Below are 16,111 nucleotides of genomic sequence, written 5' to 3' on the forward strand. Positions count from 1 at the left end.
AAAAAAAAAAAAATGTACAACTCCTTAGGCTTACTCTAAGTGGCCGATTTGGAATTGTTTATTTTTTGTAATTTATTAACAAAGTATTACAAAATATAGTTTTTTATAACTTTTATGTTAAATGTGTTAAAAAATTTAAAAGCTAATATTTTTTTTTTAAATGAGACAGCAAACAAAAAGCTAAACCCCTTTCAACAATTTCCAAACATCTATATATATGTGTGTGTGGAAAAACTCCTCTAAATATACAAACAGAATGCATGTGTGAAAATGGTAGCATATTTAGGTGTTGTCATGTTGGTGGTACTAGGCTAGGTGTTCATCTAAGATGTAATTGACTTCAAGCTATACAACATATGTAATATCATATGTACTATACTATATAATAAAAGTTGGACTTAAAAGTCGTAGTTACGCTAAGTGCCTCCACCAAATTGAATAAAATTTTATTAAATTTATTTGAAAAAAAAATTAGTTAGTTGGTGCCACACAACTACTACCAACAAGAAACCTAATGAGTTTAAATCTAAGCACCTTAAGTCTTGGTGCCCAATAACTATTTACCTAAGGCTATGGTTTTTTTTCCCCCCCCCCCCCCCCCCTCAGATAAACATGCATCCTACACCATTTTTTTGATTTTTACAACATTTTATTTTCGCCTAAACTTATTGTTTTTGCCTTTTTATTACATAGTATATGATATGATCTCTCTCTTAACTTTTGTCTCTATGAATCTCAGTCATCACATTTTGATTTTTTATTTTGCTATTGTAGACCTTTGATTGATGGCTTATAAAGTTGTTGGCAATCGTGGTTTTCGTTTGGCACTTTGTTATGTGTAGTCTAGCTTCTTTAAAGGCAAAATTTTGCTGTCAACATGAAATTGGATACAAGAGAAAAAGAAGCATCTAAAAAGTTCTTACATGGGGACTAGCTTATAATATTGAGATAAATTAGATTTATTGCTCCAAATTCCTATGTAAGTCTCTCGTTGCTTAAATCCATTTTCATACGTTTTAAATGTTCATAATTTTGGATTGTTCTTAATTAATGAATTGAGATTTTTGGTTAATTTTGTTTTAAAAATGTTTTATAATATTAAATTAATTATTTTTTCATGTGTATATATATTAATATATGTGTTGTGATTTTTGCTTTTAGTTTTAATTATTTTTTAATACTTATAAATTTGGATAGTTTATAGACGTGGATCATGCAGTGATTGCTTGAGGCTTAAAGCATAATATGATTAGAGACATTATTCAAGTTGTATAAATCAGGGTGTTATATATTTATATATACACACCCACTTTTAATTAGAAAGTTAGAATATTATTGATACTACTTTTACCACAAAAAAAAGCTAATATTGACACTACATATGTCAGTTTTGTGGCAAACTAAGTTGGTGATATAAGTGCCAAAGGCCTTATAGTTGAATTGACACCTCTCTATGTACAAAGTGCTTGGAGGTCTAAGGGAAAAATGTTCGAATTGCAGGATTAACAGCATGTTGTAATTATCTCTTAAAAAAAAAAAGTTGATGATATAAGGATTTGAATAAAATGAACACTACAAGAGACGATTTAAATATACTTACAAAATATATATTTTTTTAAATGTACAAATACAATTGATTTTTTTTTTTCAGTATTAAAAAATATTCTATAACCAGAGTCCAAAACCTCACATTCTTGTTTTTATATCATTTATTCATAAAAAAAATCATTTAATTATCGTTGCAAAAAAGAAAAAGAAAAAAGAAGAAGAGAATTTATGACCAAAACCTGCAACCCACTGAACTATCACTATTATGTTTATGCATATAAAAGAAACAAGTACTACCCATATATAGATTCCGTTCGTCTATGATCTATCTCCCCATTTTTTAATTGTACCTTTGCACACGGCGGGAAACCGATAAATTTGGCGAAATTCCTCCCTCCAAAAAACACCCGATCCTTCCCAAATCCCCACTTTAAAACCCTAACACACACACCTTCCCCAAAATTTCGAAAAACTTTTATTCACATTCACAGTCACATTCTCTCTCTCTTTCCCACACTATTCGTGTGAGAGAAAACATAGAGAGAGAGAGAGAGAGCAAATTCACACACCCAAACCCTTATTTCCATTTTCGTCACTTTTGCTCTCTCTCCCTCTAACAATGGCACTTGCTCTGAAGAAGCCTCAGCATCTCCACGACGACGACACCACCGTAGACGGCACTCCCGTCCGGTACCTTCCGCTCGACCACGTCTACTCCGCCACCTCGCCCTGCCGCGTCACCGCCAGCGGCTCCTCCGCCTTAATGTCCAAGAAAATCAAAGCTCGGAAGCTTCTCTCCACCAATTTAGACGACAATACTAACCTCTCCTCGTCTTCTCTTCTTAACAAGCCTCCTCTCCTCTACGTCTACACTCGCCGCCGGAAGCGCCTCCGCCATTCCCTTCCGAACCCTTCCTTTTTCCGCTCCTTAGTCTCTCGCGGCGGCGGCGACGGCGACGAGGAGGAGGAGTTCGAAGCGCAGGAATCGAAGGTGGATACGCTGTTGTTAAATGTGAATCAGAAGAAGAAGAAAAAGCATAGGTTAGGGAGTAGTGAGCTTGTCAAATTGGGCGTGGATTCCACCGTCTTGCGTAGCCTCGATCGGCCGCGATTGAGGGATTGTAGAATTCATAATAGTAGTAATGCTAACGTTGATGCTAATAGTAGTAATTTGAAGAAAAGGAAGCGGAATTTGGAGAATTGCGAGAAGGTTCTGTCGGATTCGCCTACCACTAAGCGATGGATCAGGTCAGTGCGTGTTTTTGGTTTTACTTCATACTGTTTTTTCCAATTCTCGAAGCAATTTTTGAATTTGAATTTGAATTTGAAGATTTGGAGTAATTGGATCAGGTTGAGTTTGGACAATGTTGAGCCGAAAGCGTTTATTGGATTACAATGCAAGGCAAGCTCTTTGTAAGCTTTTTAAAAGTTTTTTGTTTTCCTAATCCAAGAATTGGTGTTGTTGAATTTGATAATGTTGGAAATGTTGTGGAATAAAGTTAGGTTTTTGTTGAGTACAGGTTTATTGGCCATTGGATGCTGATTGGTATTCTGGTCGAGTTGTGGGTTACACCCCAGAGTCTAATCGACATCATGTATGGGTTCTCTTGCGTATAGTTTTAATTGTTTTGAATATTTGAGTTGTTGAGAGTTTCTGATTATCTTGGGAATGAAATAAAAATGCAGATAGAATATGAAGATAGTGATAAAGAAGAATTAATTCTTTCGAATGAGAAAGTTAAATTCTTCATTTCCCACGAAGAGATGCAGCGTTTGAACTTGACTTGCAGTGTTACGAGTACAGATGGTGATGTGTATGATTACAATGAGATGCTTGTGTTGGCTGCGAGTTTGTATGACTGCCAAGAGCTCGACCCTGGGGATATCATATGGGCCAAACTTACTGGTCTGTGCTTAATTTTTGTTTGTTTGTTTGTTTGTTTGTTTGTTGTGTGTGTGTGTGTGTGTATTTGGCAAGCTTAGCGAAAATATGTAGACCAAAACGAGAAAGAGAAAAGAGAAGCCTAGAGAATTTGTTTTGAGATAGACTTTGGAAGATACCTCATATAGGATATTGGACTTAAGATTGATTCTTGCACATCAATGCTACTTGCTTGTAGTAGTCAATTGCAATGTTCTTGTGGATTTGGTCATGTTATTGCTATATTTATATAAAAGTGCAGTGCTGAGCTGTTACATAAAGTCACTGATGAGATAGAACAAAAGCTTTTACAATGTGCTATATCACACACAAATGACATGGCTTTTTAAAATGTGCTGCTTTTTTTTTTAAAATGAAATAATTAGTCATATAAATCTCTGGGACACTAGTCATTTCACATCACTATGCTTCTAATAATCCTTATGATGTGGTTCTTATTGTATCTTTGTCATTTCTTCAAGTGTTGCTTGATTCTTGGTGTTTTAATTTTTCTAGAGATTATTTTTCAGGTCATGATATGCTATGTAAATTTCACTACTATTGTTATGCATGCCTTTTCTAATTGATTAATTTCACACCAACTTATTTCAATCGTTTTAGTGCAGGTCATGCTATGTGGCCAGCAATTGTTGTGAAGGAATCCCTCATCCGTGATCGTAAGGGTTTAAGCAAACTTTCAGGAGGAGGGTCAGTTCCAGTGCAGTTTTTTGGCACACATGATTTTGCAAGGTATGTGATCCTTTTCAAGTTTGAAGGAATTTTTTTGTTTATCATGTGCATTGTGCACTAACAAATTTATTAAAGGCATATGTCAGACCTATATCTTTTAAGCTGACATCATGGTTATTTTCTTGTCATTATCCAGAATAAAAGTGAAGCAGGTTATCTCATTTCTTAAGGGACTCCTTTCTTCTTTCCACCTGAAGTGCAAGAAACCTCGTTTCATTCGAGGCTTGGAAGAAGCAAAAACGTAAGTTTACTTACATGAGTTCTTTTTTGGCTTAAGTGATGGGAGAAATTTTTTTTTCACTGAATTTCGTGCAAGCCCCATCTTTCTTGTCTTACATAAGCTTAACATGCCTACTCTTGGATTTTCATGGGGCTAGACTTGGTTTTATATATGATTTTTGTTGGTATAAATCATGCTTATTTCATCGCAGATTTTCTTTATCTCAAAAATTCCTTTTGAGATTATTGTATTGGTCAGTGCTTGTGTCCTTGTAAAATATGTTCTATGTAATTGCAGTTTGAATAAAGTGTAAAATATTGTTCATTGAAATGGGAAGCATGTTTCCAGGAGCTATTTTTCCCTCCCAGTAATGGCTAAAATTACTGACTTGCCTTGTATCTTGTGGAAAATTATAAAGAAAAAGGCTTTTCAGCTTTAAGATCTTAATAAACTACATATATTACTTATCAAAAAAAAAAAAAACTACATATATTGGATATATTTAGTTGTTTAGTAACTTCATATGGCTCTTAAAGTATTCTGGTTGCATTGTATTTCTCTGAATGTTCCTTCATCCAGAACATTTGATCTTTGCCCTATCATTTTAAAAGTATGGGCTTAACCACAAGTACTTTGTTGGGTATTTTTAGTTTCTATTCTGTATTTCATTCCAATCAATTCATTCACATCAGTTATCGCAATCCTGTGGCTTTCATAGGTATTTGAGCGAACAAAAGCTTCCAAGAAGAATGCTACAGCTGCAAAATGGTATTACTGCTGATAATGTTAGCGCAAGTGAAGATGATGGAGCAAGTACAGATACAGGTGAAGATTGCATTGAAGATGCAGGGATTCAGGGAGCAACGCAGGGCCTTGGAACTCCTCCCTATGTAATTGGGGATGTGCAAATTTTAAGCCTCGGTAATTCTCTATATTTTTAAACTGCTTCTTACTGTGAGCTAAACATTGTATTGCATGTTTGTCTCATGCGTTCTTAAATTTTCACATCATGTTTGTGACCAAAGCATTATTAGTAAGACATGGCTCTATCATTTTTTTTAACTTTTAACTTTGACATCTTCAGTCAAGAAGAAAAATATTTGTTTGGATCCTTTTTGTATATTATCCTTTTGGGATCCAACAGTTTTGCTATTAATTGTCAAACTGCATTTAGAGAAGAGTATTTGAATTATTCTATTGATGGGTTTTGGAGACCACCATCCTGCTCATTGGCATATGAAATGTTCTTGCAGGAAAGATTGTCAAGGACTCTGAACATTTCCAGGATGAGAGATTTGTTTGGCCTGAAGGATATACTGCCATGAGGAAGTTTACTTCAATAACTGGTGGAGCATATTTGAAAGCGTTTACATATTTTTTCCCTATCACAGTCATATTGATGTGATTTATATTTTAAGTTCATTTGATCATCATCATGATTTCAGTTTCATAACATTTTTCTTTTGTTTTGGGTGTTTCAGATCCCAGTACATGCGCCTTATATAAGATGGAAGTGTTAAGAGATGCTGAATCAAAGATTCGACCTCTATTTAGAGTGACATTGGATACTGGAGAGCAGGTGAGTGTTTAATTCAATGAAATGAACTGTACGTATGAATTAATGGTCACTCTGATTCTTTTGTTGCATTAGACATTGTTTATGCTTATTTCTTTGCACTTTTTCACGAGTTTATCTATCTTGTAGATCAGTGATGACAGTAGGTATGCTATTGCATCACTGAATCAGGTATCGTAATTTTTTTTTGGTTTTTTATTTATTTTTTATAACCTAGAACTAAACATTTCACTATGTGCATCTTTGAACACATTCTCACATGTTTAATAAGAAAATAAATTTGCCATGTGTTCTTGATTTGGGTGATGTTGTAGGGGAAAGTAAGTTATTAAAATGGGTGAAAATGACTGGGAAGTTCTATGAAATGTTTAATGAATCCATATTAGTTTTGTTTTCATTTCAGATTTTGTTTTCTCATATATTTCAATGGAAATTTTCCACCATCCCCTTTCTTTCCTTGTATAAGGCCAAAGCATAAGCTTTGTTTCTTTTTTGTTTTTCCAATATCGTTTCATAAATATATTTGCCCTTGCATTACTGTGTAGTTTGATTTGTATAGATAGATTTGCTTGTGTTTTTTTCATAAGTGTATGTATGTAAGTTTCTCTCTTTCTATTGTCCCTTTCAGTTTGAGGGATCCACTCCATCTGATTGCTGGAATAAAATATACAAGAGGATAAAGAAAGTACAAATAAGTAGCTCTGATGGTTCTGGTGCTGACGGTGGAGGAGAAAAGATTGATAAAACTGGTTCTGATATGTTTGGTTTCTCCAATCCTGAAGTTGTGAAGCTTATACAGGTCATTTTTTTTTGTCAAAAATGATATTGCTGTTGAATTTTCATAGTTTGCATTTAACTCCATCTGTTCTTCTCAATTGGATGTTTGCTATGTCCATGTCTAGTAAATTAGTCAACTCCAGAAGTGGCACTGTATCTTAGTTCACATATAGCTAATTATTTTGTTACCTTTGCTTTGCAATTATATGGAAATGAATAAATTTTTAAATTCATTTGATGTTTGGCATTATAGTTTCTTACTTATATTTTTAATATAAATGAGTTCTGAAAATGGGGAATATTTTGTTGTATTTTTTGTCAGAATGGGTACAACATCTGAAATCACATAAATAGCTGTAATTTGGTATGTTTGGGTTTGTAGTATGGGTATGTGAACATGGTATTGTATTGAGCTTGTTGTGTGGTATGATATGGTAGGCTGGGTTTCCTGCTTGGGCTTGTACATATTGTGATGCTAATTTTTGTTGGTAACTACAAGTGGTTACTTTGTTGATGACCACTAATATAATTGTAGTTATTACATAAGCAAGCCATATTCATTAGAGTTCATTGGTTGGATTCATTGACATAGAGTAACATGAACATTTCCAAGATGGTTATGTGAAAATAATGTCATGCATATTGAGTTCATTTCCTTGGCTCCATCCCCACCTCCCCTCCAACACACATTCTTTTTCTTTTTCCCTGCTCCCCAACTTATGTCCTATAGTTGTATTAGCTCTATGGCTTTCACACTTTGAGCAGACTATTTTTGTATGTTTAGGTAGCTCAGTAATTTTTCCCATTCATTATGGAGATCATGAGGCAAATCGTTTTGGAAAAGAAGCACGTAATGAATGGAAATCAGTACACATGAATGAGTTTTATATATTAGTTTAGTGAAGCATTCAGTACTATGATTGATTGTGCACTAGTTTTTAAATGCCTATGCTGCGTTAAGGAGTTATGCAACTGGTAGCTACTTCCAGTATTATGATTAATAGTTCATCTTGTAAGCAGTTTAGGTATAGTAAATAATAAGGATCTGCAACCAATATCAAAAGGTGGTCTTAGGATTGTTGTTTCATGATTGTAAGGATTAATTGATTATTGTTACTCATCAGTATATGGATTTCTACTTGGTGGGTGACATCCTGAGATCCAGATAACCTGATACCAAGTATCAAGAAGCTATTTGACATTTTCTCTATCATTGACATCCTTTATAAGTAACAGAAATTTGTTGCCAAAATGCGAGAATCTAGTACACAAGAAGTGTGCAAGAGGCACGCAAATAATTACACTGTGATTCATATAATCAAGAAAATCAAAAAGGAATTACGAGAGAAAGCACTATTAGAAGCACATTGTTTGATTGGTCTCATGCATGGGGTTTTACTTTTTTGAAATCCATTCCGTTGTTTTTAGATTCTCTATTTTTTTTGTACACAAGTTGTTTTGTTTCCCTTTGTTGCTTGTACATATTTCCTTCTTTTACTTCATCTCTTTGATGGAGTAGCTTCTTTTTAATACAAAATTTTCTTACCTATCAAAAAAAAAAAAAAAAAAAAAATTAACCCTCTCAAAAAATGATATTTTATGGGCAAGACCATATTCTCCACCTCCTTATAAGCCTGACCATTGCGTCCATTACATATTGTTCACCTAAGGCACAATGGAACAACTATGCAAATATTAACATTATTATGTTGTCTAAACTTCCCTTTACAACATTCTAACAACTCAAACTGTCTTAGGCATTATTTACTGCACTCTGAATAAAGACAGCATTGACAATGTTGAAGTAGATGACTAAATGTATCCTCAGAGCTCTTACGCATACAACACCAGTCTACAAAAACTATATGGCCCCTGATAAGATAATCTGCTATAAATAGTTTGCCCCAAGCATTGGTCCACCCAAAGAATGCAACTTTTTTAGGAGCCGTAGCTCTCCAAATGTTTCTTCATGGAGAATAATTGTTATCAGAACCCTCAAAACATCACTTATCAAAAAAAGAACCCTCAAAACATCATAGAAAGATCGGATCTCAAACTTGCTACTCTATTACAGCTTCCAACATATTCTATCTTCCCGTCTATCTGTTGATAAGTATGAGTATGATAAATAAAAGAAGGAAGTAGCAGTTATCATTCTTGAAATGCTTTAGTATGAGTAGGATTCTAAAAGCAAGCCCACTCTTCAATGCTTCTATCCAAATAGGAGGCGACTGAAGCATCCTTATCACATGCTAGCATATATTAATCAGGAAAGATGTTTTTCATCCAAATCTTCATACCTCATGTCATGCTAGAAATGAAATCTTCTATGCCTACAACAAGTTTCCCATCCTAAAAAGCATTGCCAACCACTCCTAATATTTTTCCACATAAGTTATGAACATAAATTCATCACTCACCCTAATCACGTTTTTTAATTTAATTTCAAATTGCTTAGGGAGCTCCACTTGAAGATTGCAAATCTCCTCCAAACCCTTGCATGTATCCTAAGTCAAGTTGTCCAATTGTATTGAGTCATGTTAAAAGGTGCCTGCCTTCGCATTTTGAGAATCATTTGACTCACTACTGTTGATTAGACATGACCTATAGTTTGAACACCTCCATGATTTCTACCTTTAGCTCCTAGAGTAATTTAGTGTTTTGCATGTGTGGTTTATTAGAAGGTGTGCACCAATTGATTTCGATGGAACAGTTCTATTATTTCTTATAGTTCTACCTATGTTTTGCATGAATTATCATGGCAAGGAAGTTATAAAAAAAGAAAAGAAAAAGAATTATCATGGCAAGGAGTAATTATATTTAAGTCATTTTCAATATGAAAAAACCTTTCCTGATGCTTAGTCAGTAGTTCCCTGTTAATAATTAGCTGGCAAATATGACTCTGTTCATTTTTATACTATCTTGATACTGTTTGAGATCCATTGAGAATATGTCATTGTTATCACTTAAACATATGATCTTCCTTGTTTTTTTATGTTCTAATATATAGCCTAAAATCAGTGCCTATGGTGTTGACAGGGTTTGTCTAAATCTAGATTCTCTTCTAAGTTATCTATGTCCAAGTTAGCCTCTAGACGACATCAAGACCTGCCTGTTGGTTACAGACCTGTTCGTGTTGAGTGGAAAGACCTTGACAAGTGCAGTGTTTGCCACATGGATGAGGTAAAAGCCAATTTTCTTTTGCATTATTCATCATTGACACTTTTTTTTTATAAAATTCACCTGTTGACTTTTTTGCTTGCTGTCCTTGTTAATCTCCATTTTGTTAACTATAAAATTTAGAATTCTTTTCATCTCTTAGGAAGCATGTTCTTATCTTGGGAGCTGATATATTTGCCTTTTTCTGGGTGGGGATCTGGAATTCCTTTGTTCCCCCCAAGCTTCATTTTTTCCCAGTCTACTTGGATTTTTTTAAATGATTTTGATGTGCATGTGGTTCAGTTTGGCTAATTTAGGCTTTTTTGTTTACAGGAGTACGAAAACAATCTCTTCCTGCAATGTGATAAATGCAGAATGATGGTAAGGGCTTCTTTATTTGTTTATCTGATGCCATTTTCATTGCATATTAGGATCATATAAGTACAGTGTTTGGTCTAAGTACTAAATGTTTGCATCATATCTACTATGCTAAGATGGGTAAGTAGAAATACAAGAAAAGATAGGATACGAAATGAAGAAATTAGTTTAAAAGAAGGGGTGACTTCTATTGATGAAAAGATGGGGTAGAGTTGATTGAGATGGTTTGTTCATGTGCAAAAGAGAACAATTAATGCCCAATAAGGAAGGATGATTTGGTTCAAGTTGAGTGAATGAAAAAAAGGTAGAGGAAGACCCAAAATAACACCAGTAGAAATAGTAAAAAAGGACATGTTAATTAAAGAGATAACAAAAATATGATTTTGGATAGGATAGGATAGAATGGTGGAGAAGAATACATGTGGCCAATTGCGATTAGTGTGTTGAGGATCTTTTGCTGCCCCCACAATTTTGGGACTAAGGTTTTGTTGTTTACATCATATCTACTGATAGTGTCTATGGTCTTCAGACCAAATGGTATATCTGCCCTCCATAAATTAGGGGTGGAGGATGAGATTGCAGTTTCAATCCCATACAAGAGTGTGAGCTCTTTTTACCTATCTAAAGATCATATCTATGGTTGGTAAAAACAAATTGCTCATTCTGTGCTGTAGTCTTTGATGATTCTTCCTCTGCTTGATTATTTAATTCATTTCTTGAGAATACCTTTTTCTGGTTGTTTTGATATTTAGCAAAAGCACTACCGTACATGTTACTTATATTTTCATTTTCTGTTTGCTTAGGTCCATGCTAGATGTTATGGAGAATTAGAACCTGTTGATGGAGTGCTATGGTTGTGCAACTTATGTCGACCAGGGGCTCCCAACCCTCCGCCACCTTGCTGCCTTTGTCCAGTAATAGGTACTTAGATATCATTAGAACTTCTTTTACTTAAAGCCATGGATGAAGCAACATTGAATCAGTGAAATTTTTTTCCTTTAGGGGGTGCAATGAAGCCTACAACTGATGGGCGCTGGGCTCATCTGGCGTGTGCAATATGGATACCTGGTTCGTCTGTGTATAGTTCACATTTTTGGTTATCTAGATGTTTTATTTTTATTTTTTAGTTTTAACTCACCAAATATGCTGCAGAAACTTGCTTATCTGATGTCAAAAGAATGGAGCCCATTGATGGGCTAAGTAGAATCAATAAGGTATATATTATAGTCATATTCCTATGACCTTCCTTTGCTTATTTATTCACTATTATTTTTAAATTAATAAACTGACTTTTATGATCTTATCTTTGTGAAGATTAAGTAAATTTCTGTTGTGACATTTAAATTTTTCACTAAGGAACTTAAAAATTTTAACAATCGAATCTTCAACATTCAGCAAAGTATGTTTCCTTTTCCACTAGTCCTTTATTTGTTCATTTATTTATTGCTTGTTTAAACAGGACCGCTGGAAGCTTTTATGTAGCATCTGTGGTGTGTCTTATGGAGCTTGCATTCAAGTAAGTTCATTGTGGGGCTTAATTTCAATTCTATCTATTTCACATTTAATGGTTTGCGTTATGGTAGCTCCACTTAAGTATGTCTACTTCTTTGCTTATCCTCTTATCTCTGTACGGAGTCCGTCAAATTGTTCTTTTTAACTTCCCACTTTTCGTCAAATTGTTCTTTGCTTATCCTCGTCATTTTTCTATTAGTGCCAACTTTAAACTTTTAGCATTCCCTACAAAATTTGTCTATTTAGTTTGAAGAATGCACCGATTATGTAAACATTTAACTGAAGTTGTAAAAGAAAGTTATTGTGTGCAAGATTTTACTCTGCGCATGGGAGATTGCTAGAGTTTAATATAGGAGAGAGTGAGACCAAGTGCCAACTTGTGGGATGAAGGTAATTACAAAACCATGCCTGAACAGTATCTTCTAGGATCCAACTCTTCACATCTTTCTCATTCTAGATCTTTTGTTTCAACAACTCTTGAGACAAAATCTGAACCCATTCATATTATTTGGGAGAGGTGTTGCTCTTTAGATTATTGAAGATTTTTTTGGTAACAAAATCTGGATTTCAACTCCATGGTGGGAGATTTCTTAGCAGCATGCTGGGGGAGAACAGCTAAATGTACTGTTTTGTTCTCTATTTAGAAAGCAACTTAGTGTAGGCCTTTGCAGGATGGGGGGTTGGGTATAAGACAGTTGGGTAATTTTAATTCTGCCTTACTAGGTAAATGGTTGTAGAGGTATGGAACCGAGACTGATGCGTTATGGAGGAGGGTTATAGAGGCAAAATATGGGAATATTTGGGGTGGTTGGTGTTCGAAGAAAGTGACAAGTCCCTATGGGGTAAGCTTGTGGAGATATATTAGAAGTGGCTGGTTGAATTTCTCTAAACTCCTGGTTTATGATGTGGGGGAAGGTACTAGAGTGAAATTTTGGAAGCATGTGTGGTGTGGGGATTGTACTCTCCAAGAGGCCTTTCCGGAGCTTTATTGTATTAGTAGGTCCAAGGACTCCTCAGTGGCTGAAGTTATGGGGTGGTCTGCTGGGAGGTTTCACTGGAATGTGCTATTTCGTCGTCCTCCACAAGATTGGGAAGAAGAAGCCTTTGATCGGTTTATGGGGCTACTCTACTCCTCGTCAGTGAGAGGGTTTGGACCAGATAAGGTTTGTTGGAAGTCTGCAAGGAATACAGGATTTGAGGTTAGAGATTATTACAGTTCCTTCTATCCTCATATTCTTGTCTCCTTTCCATGGAAAATGATATGGCAATCGAAGGCTCCTCCAAGGGTAGCCTTCTTTTCTTGGTCTGCTTCCTTAGGTAAGATCTTAACAACAGACAATCTTCGTAAAAGACGAGTGATTGTGCTTGACTGGTGCTTTATGTGTAAGAGGTGTGGGGAGTCTGTGGATCATCTTCTACTTCATTGCTCCATAGCTTGGGAGCTGTGGTCTCTGGTTTTCTGCTTGTTTGGTATTCAGTGGGTTATGCCTCGTACTGTTCTTGAGGTGTTTGAGGCCTGGCAAGGAAAGTTTGCGAGACATCGTCACATTGATATTTGGAAGTTGGTACCTCACTGCTTGATTTGGTGCATTTGGCGAGAGAGGAATGCTAGAAGTTTTGAGGGTTGCGAACGCTCTTTGTTGGAGATTAAGTCTTATTTCTTACACACCCTCTTCGAATGGAGTGTGGTTTTTTCTCATTTTTCCTTTTCTTCCTTCTCTATTTTTCTTGACCGTTGTTCTCTTGTTTCATGATTTCTGCATCATTAGTACATCCCCTATGTACTCGGTTTGGCAATTCCTTTATTATTATTAATAATACTCTTACGTTATTTATCAAAAAAAAAATTGTGTGTGTTCAAAACATCTTTATTTTTTTAATTGCCAATCTGTCCTTATTAGAATAACAAGTTTGCACAGACAAGAAAAATGTAATTCACTTTCGAAAGTATCCTATCAATTGTAGTTCTTTAGGCTACTTCGTGTTTAGTTTCATGACGTAGTCTCCTTTCAATATATTATTTTTACCTATCAAAAATGAAAGAAAGTATCCTTTTGTAGCTTATAACAACTAGTGATCTTTATGTATAAAAAAAGTATCCTTTTGCAATTATTTAATTACGTGAAAAGCAGAATATATCTCCTAAAAAGTGGAATTCTGTTTATTTCACCCTTGACTGATTGCAGCCCTCAGAATGAAAAATACAGGAAAGCAAATAAAGTAGGCTGAACCAATGGTTATTTTCTTTTGTACATAAAGCTTGGAACATGATTAGATAGTAAAATATAACACTGATCTGCACTGACCTACTTCTAAGAGAAAAAATTCTGTATCTTTTTAAAAATTCATTTTACATCTCTGGTGTTTCTTACTTATTTCTGATTATGAATTCTTTCTCAATGGAAATTGGTTACAGTGTTCAAACAATACTTGTTATGCAGCATATCATCCACTTTGTGCACGTGCTGCTGGTTTGTGCGTTGAGGTATATTTTCCTCTCCTTATTACATGGTTTCAGTGATGTTTCTCATATGGCTTATTTGCATGTTGCTTATATATTTATCAATTTATTTTCGTTGTAGCTTGAAGATGAGGATAGATTATATCTGCTAGCTGTAGATGATGATGAAGAAGATCAGTGCATTCGTCTGCTTTCCTTCTGCAAGAAGCATAGGCAGCCCTCCAATGAGCGTTCTGCTGCTGATGAACGTCTTGGGCGAGTTTCTCGTCAGTGTTCAGATTACACACCACCCTCTAATCCGTCTGGTTGTGCTCGCAGTGGTATGTTAGTAGACATTCGATATTTGTGTATAGGAATTTATAGAACTAGAGGTTGGGCTAGGTGTTATGGCAAGTGCCTTACACCAAAAGCAACATTTTGCATGTTCGAGTCCAGGAGTTAGCTTCTCCCAAAAAAGGAGTTAAGGTTACCTACTAATCACCTTTCCCTGACTCCTCAAAGAGTGAAGTTTTGTGCACTGGATACAACCTTTATACGTATTTATAGTACTGTTGCTACATACACCACACAAATTGTTCATCTCTTTTCTCTTGTGAGGTTCTCTCTCTCTCTCTCTCTCTCAAAATACAATTGTGATTATAATGCTGTTGTAATCAGTTTCTTCTCCTAATTGTTAATAGCGTCTGTCTATCATCTCTCTCAATTTTTATTTTGGTGCCAGCTTCCAGGTAGCTTTGCCTGAAATAGTAATAGCTTTGGCTTTTACATTGTAATTGCTATACTTTCTACAAGGGAAGTTTTCACTTTGAATCCTTAAACTATTAGCCTGATTGTTTTACTGACACCTGCCAAGTGATTAAACGGATGTTAAATTAATACTCTCTAATAGTCAGCAGTTGAAAATAGATGGAATTGGGTCATTTTTCCATTCTCCCTCCAACTCTGGCTCCCACTGTTCATGTCTTTATTCCTTACCGACTTACAGCCAATTCACTTTTGCATTTTCCCATAAAGTTCTGTTAAATGGTTCCTTATACATTTAGCTGACGGATTGTGATTAGTTATTATGACTGTTGGATTTGTTATTTAAATTCTGTTTTGTTGTTGTTGTTGTTGTGTCTTAATATTCTTTCACATCCATGGGCAGAGCCTTACAATTACTTTGGTAGAAGGGGACGAAAAGAACCCGAAGCCCTTGCTGCTGCCTCCCTGAAGCGCTTGTTTGTACAGAACCAGCCTTACTTAGTTGGTGGTTACAGCCAACATGCATTTTCAGGCAATTCACTGCCTTCCAGTGGTGTCATTGGCTCTAAGTTCTCTTCTACCCTTCAGAGACTGAAAACCTCTGAGCTTGATACTCCCAAAGACATACGTTCTATGGCTGAGAAATATACATACATGAAGGAGACTTTCCGAAAGAGACTAGCTTTTGGTAAGAATTGATTTTATTTTACTGAACTTCCATAAGAATCAATGTTATCTATCCTGTTTTCTTGCCATTTTAGTTTTGCATGTATCTAGCTGATTGTGTTAATATATTTCATAAATTTATTATGTCATTTCTATTTTCCTACTTCTTTATATTCACTTTTAAGTTATCTTCCATCCAGTGACACATTGAGGCAAGTGGTAGATGTTATGTAGGTATTGATAACATGTTAAAATTAATTCAACTTTTGGGGCTTTTGGCGATGGTGTTTTTTTTTGTTTCCTTCTTCCGCATGGGTAGTCCTTTTGCGCCTTTACACAAATAAGAATTTTTATTCCAAATAATAAAAGATAACTCATTGTGCTATGAGCACATTAAAT

General features: G+C 35.2%; 1 protein-coding gene across 9 annotated transcripts in view; it reads left to right on the plus strand.

The window, feature by feature from the left end:
* Positions 1-1,026: 1,026 nt before the first annotated feature.
* Positions 1,027-16,111, plus strand: part of LOC142631285 (histone-lysine N-methyltransferase ATX2) — a 45,791-nt gene continuing 30,706 nt past the window's right edge. For 4 of the 9 annotated variants that reach the window (XR_012843562.1, XR_012843563.1, XM_075805420.1 and 1 more), the window contains exons 1-20: positions 1,413-2,796; positions 2,899-2,950; positions 3,069-3,143; positions 3,235-3,454; positions 4,096-4,219; positions 4,356-4,460; positions 5,158-5,360; positions 5,693-5,785; positions 5,921-6,018; positions 6,145-6,186; positions 6,644-6,814; positions 9,832-9,975; positions 10,285-10,332; positions 11,133-11,250; positions 11,332-11,397; positions 11,482-11,543; positions 11,789-11,845; positions 14,258-14,326; positions 14,424-14,622; positions 15,450-15,734. Coding sequence is in view for 4 of the 9 variants with exons in the window: in XM_075805420.1 (XP_075661535.1) it covers positions 2,168-2,796; positions 2,899-2,950; positions 3,069-3,143; positions 3,235-3,454; positions 4,096-4,219; positions 4,356-4,460; positions 5,158-5,360; positions 5,693-5,785; positions 5,921-6,018; positions 6,145-6,186; positions 6,644-6,814; positions 9,832-9,975; positions 10,285-10,332; positions 11,133-11,250; positions 11,332-11,397; positions 11,482-11,543; positions 11,789-11,845; positions 14,258-14,326; positions 14,424-14,622; positions 15,450-15,734 (2,860 nt within the window). In the remaining 5 variants the exon portion in view is untranslated. Of the gene's footprint in view, positions 2,797-2,898; positions 2,962-3,068; positions 3,144-3,234; positions 3,455-4,095; positions 4,220-4,355; positions 4,461-5,157; positions 5,361-5,692; positions 5,786-5,920; positions 6,019-6,144; positions 6,187-6,643; positions 6,815-9,831; positions 9,976-10,284; positions 10,333-11,132; positions 11,251-11,331; positions 11,398-11,481; positions 11,544-11,788; positions 11,846-14,257; positions 14,327-14,423; positions 14,623-15,449; positions 15,735-16,111 lie in introns of all 9 variants that reach the window. The other 5 variants (XR_012843565.1, XR_012843566.1, XR_012843564.1 and 2 more) reach the window with 3 other exon arrangements.

The sequence above is a fragment of the Castanea sativa genome, chromosome 4, assembly GCF_040712315.1.
Source record: "Castanea sativa cultivar Marrone di Chiusa Pesio chromosome 4, ASM4071231v1".
NCBI lineage: Eukaryota > Viridiplantae > Streptophyta > Magnoliopsida > Fagales > Fagaceae > Castanea > Castanea sativa.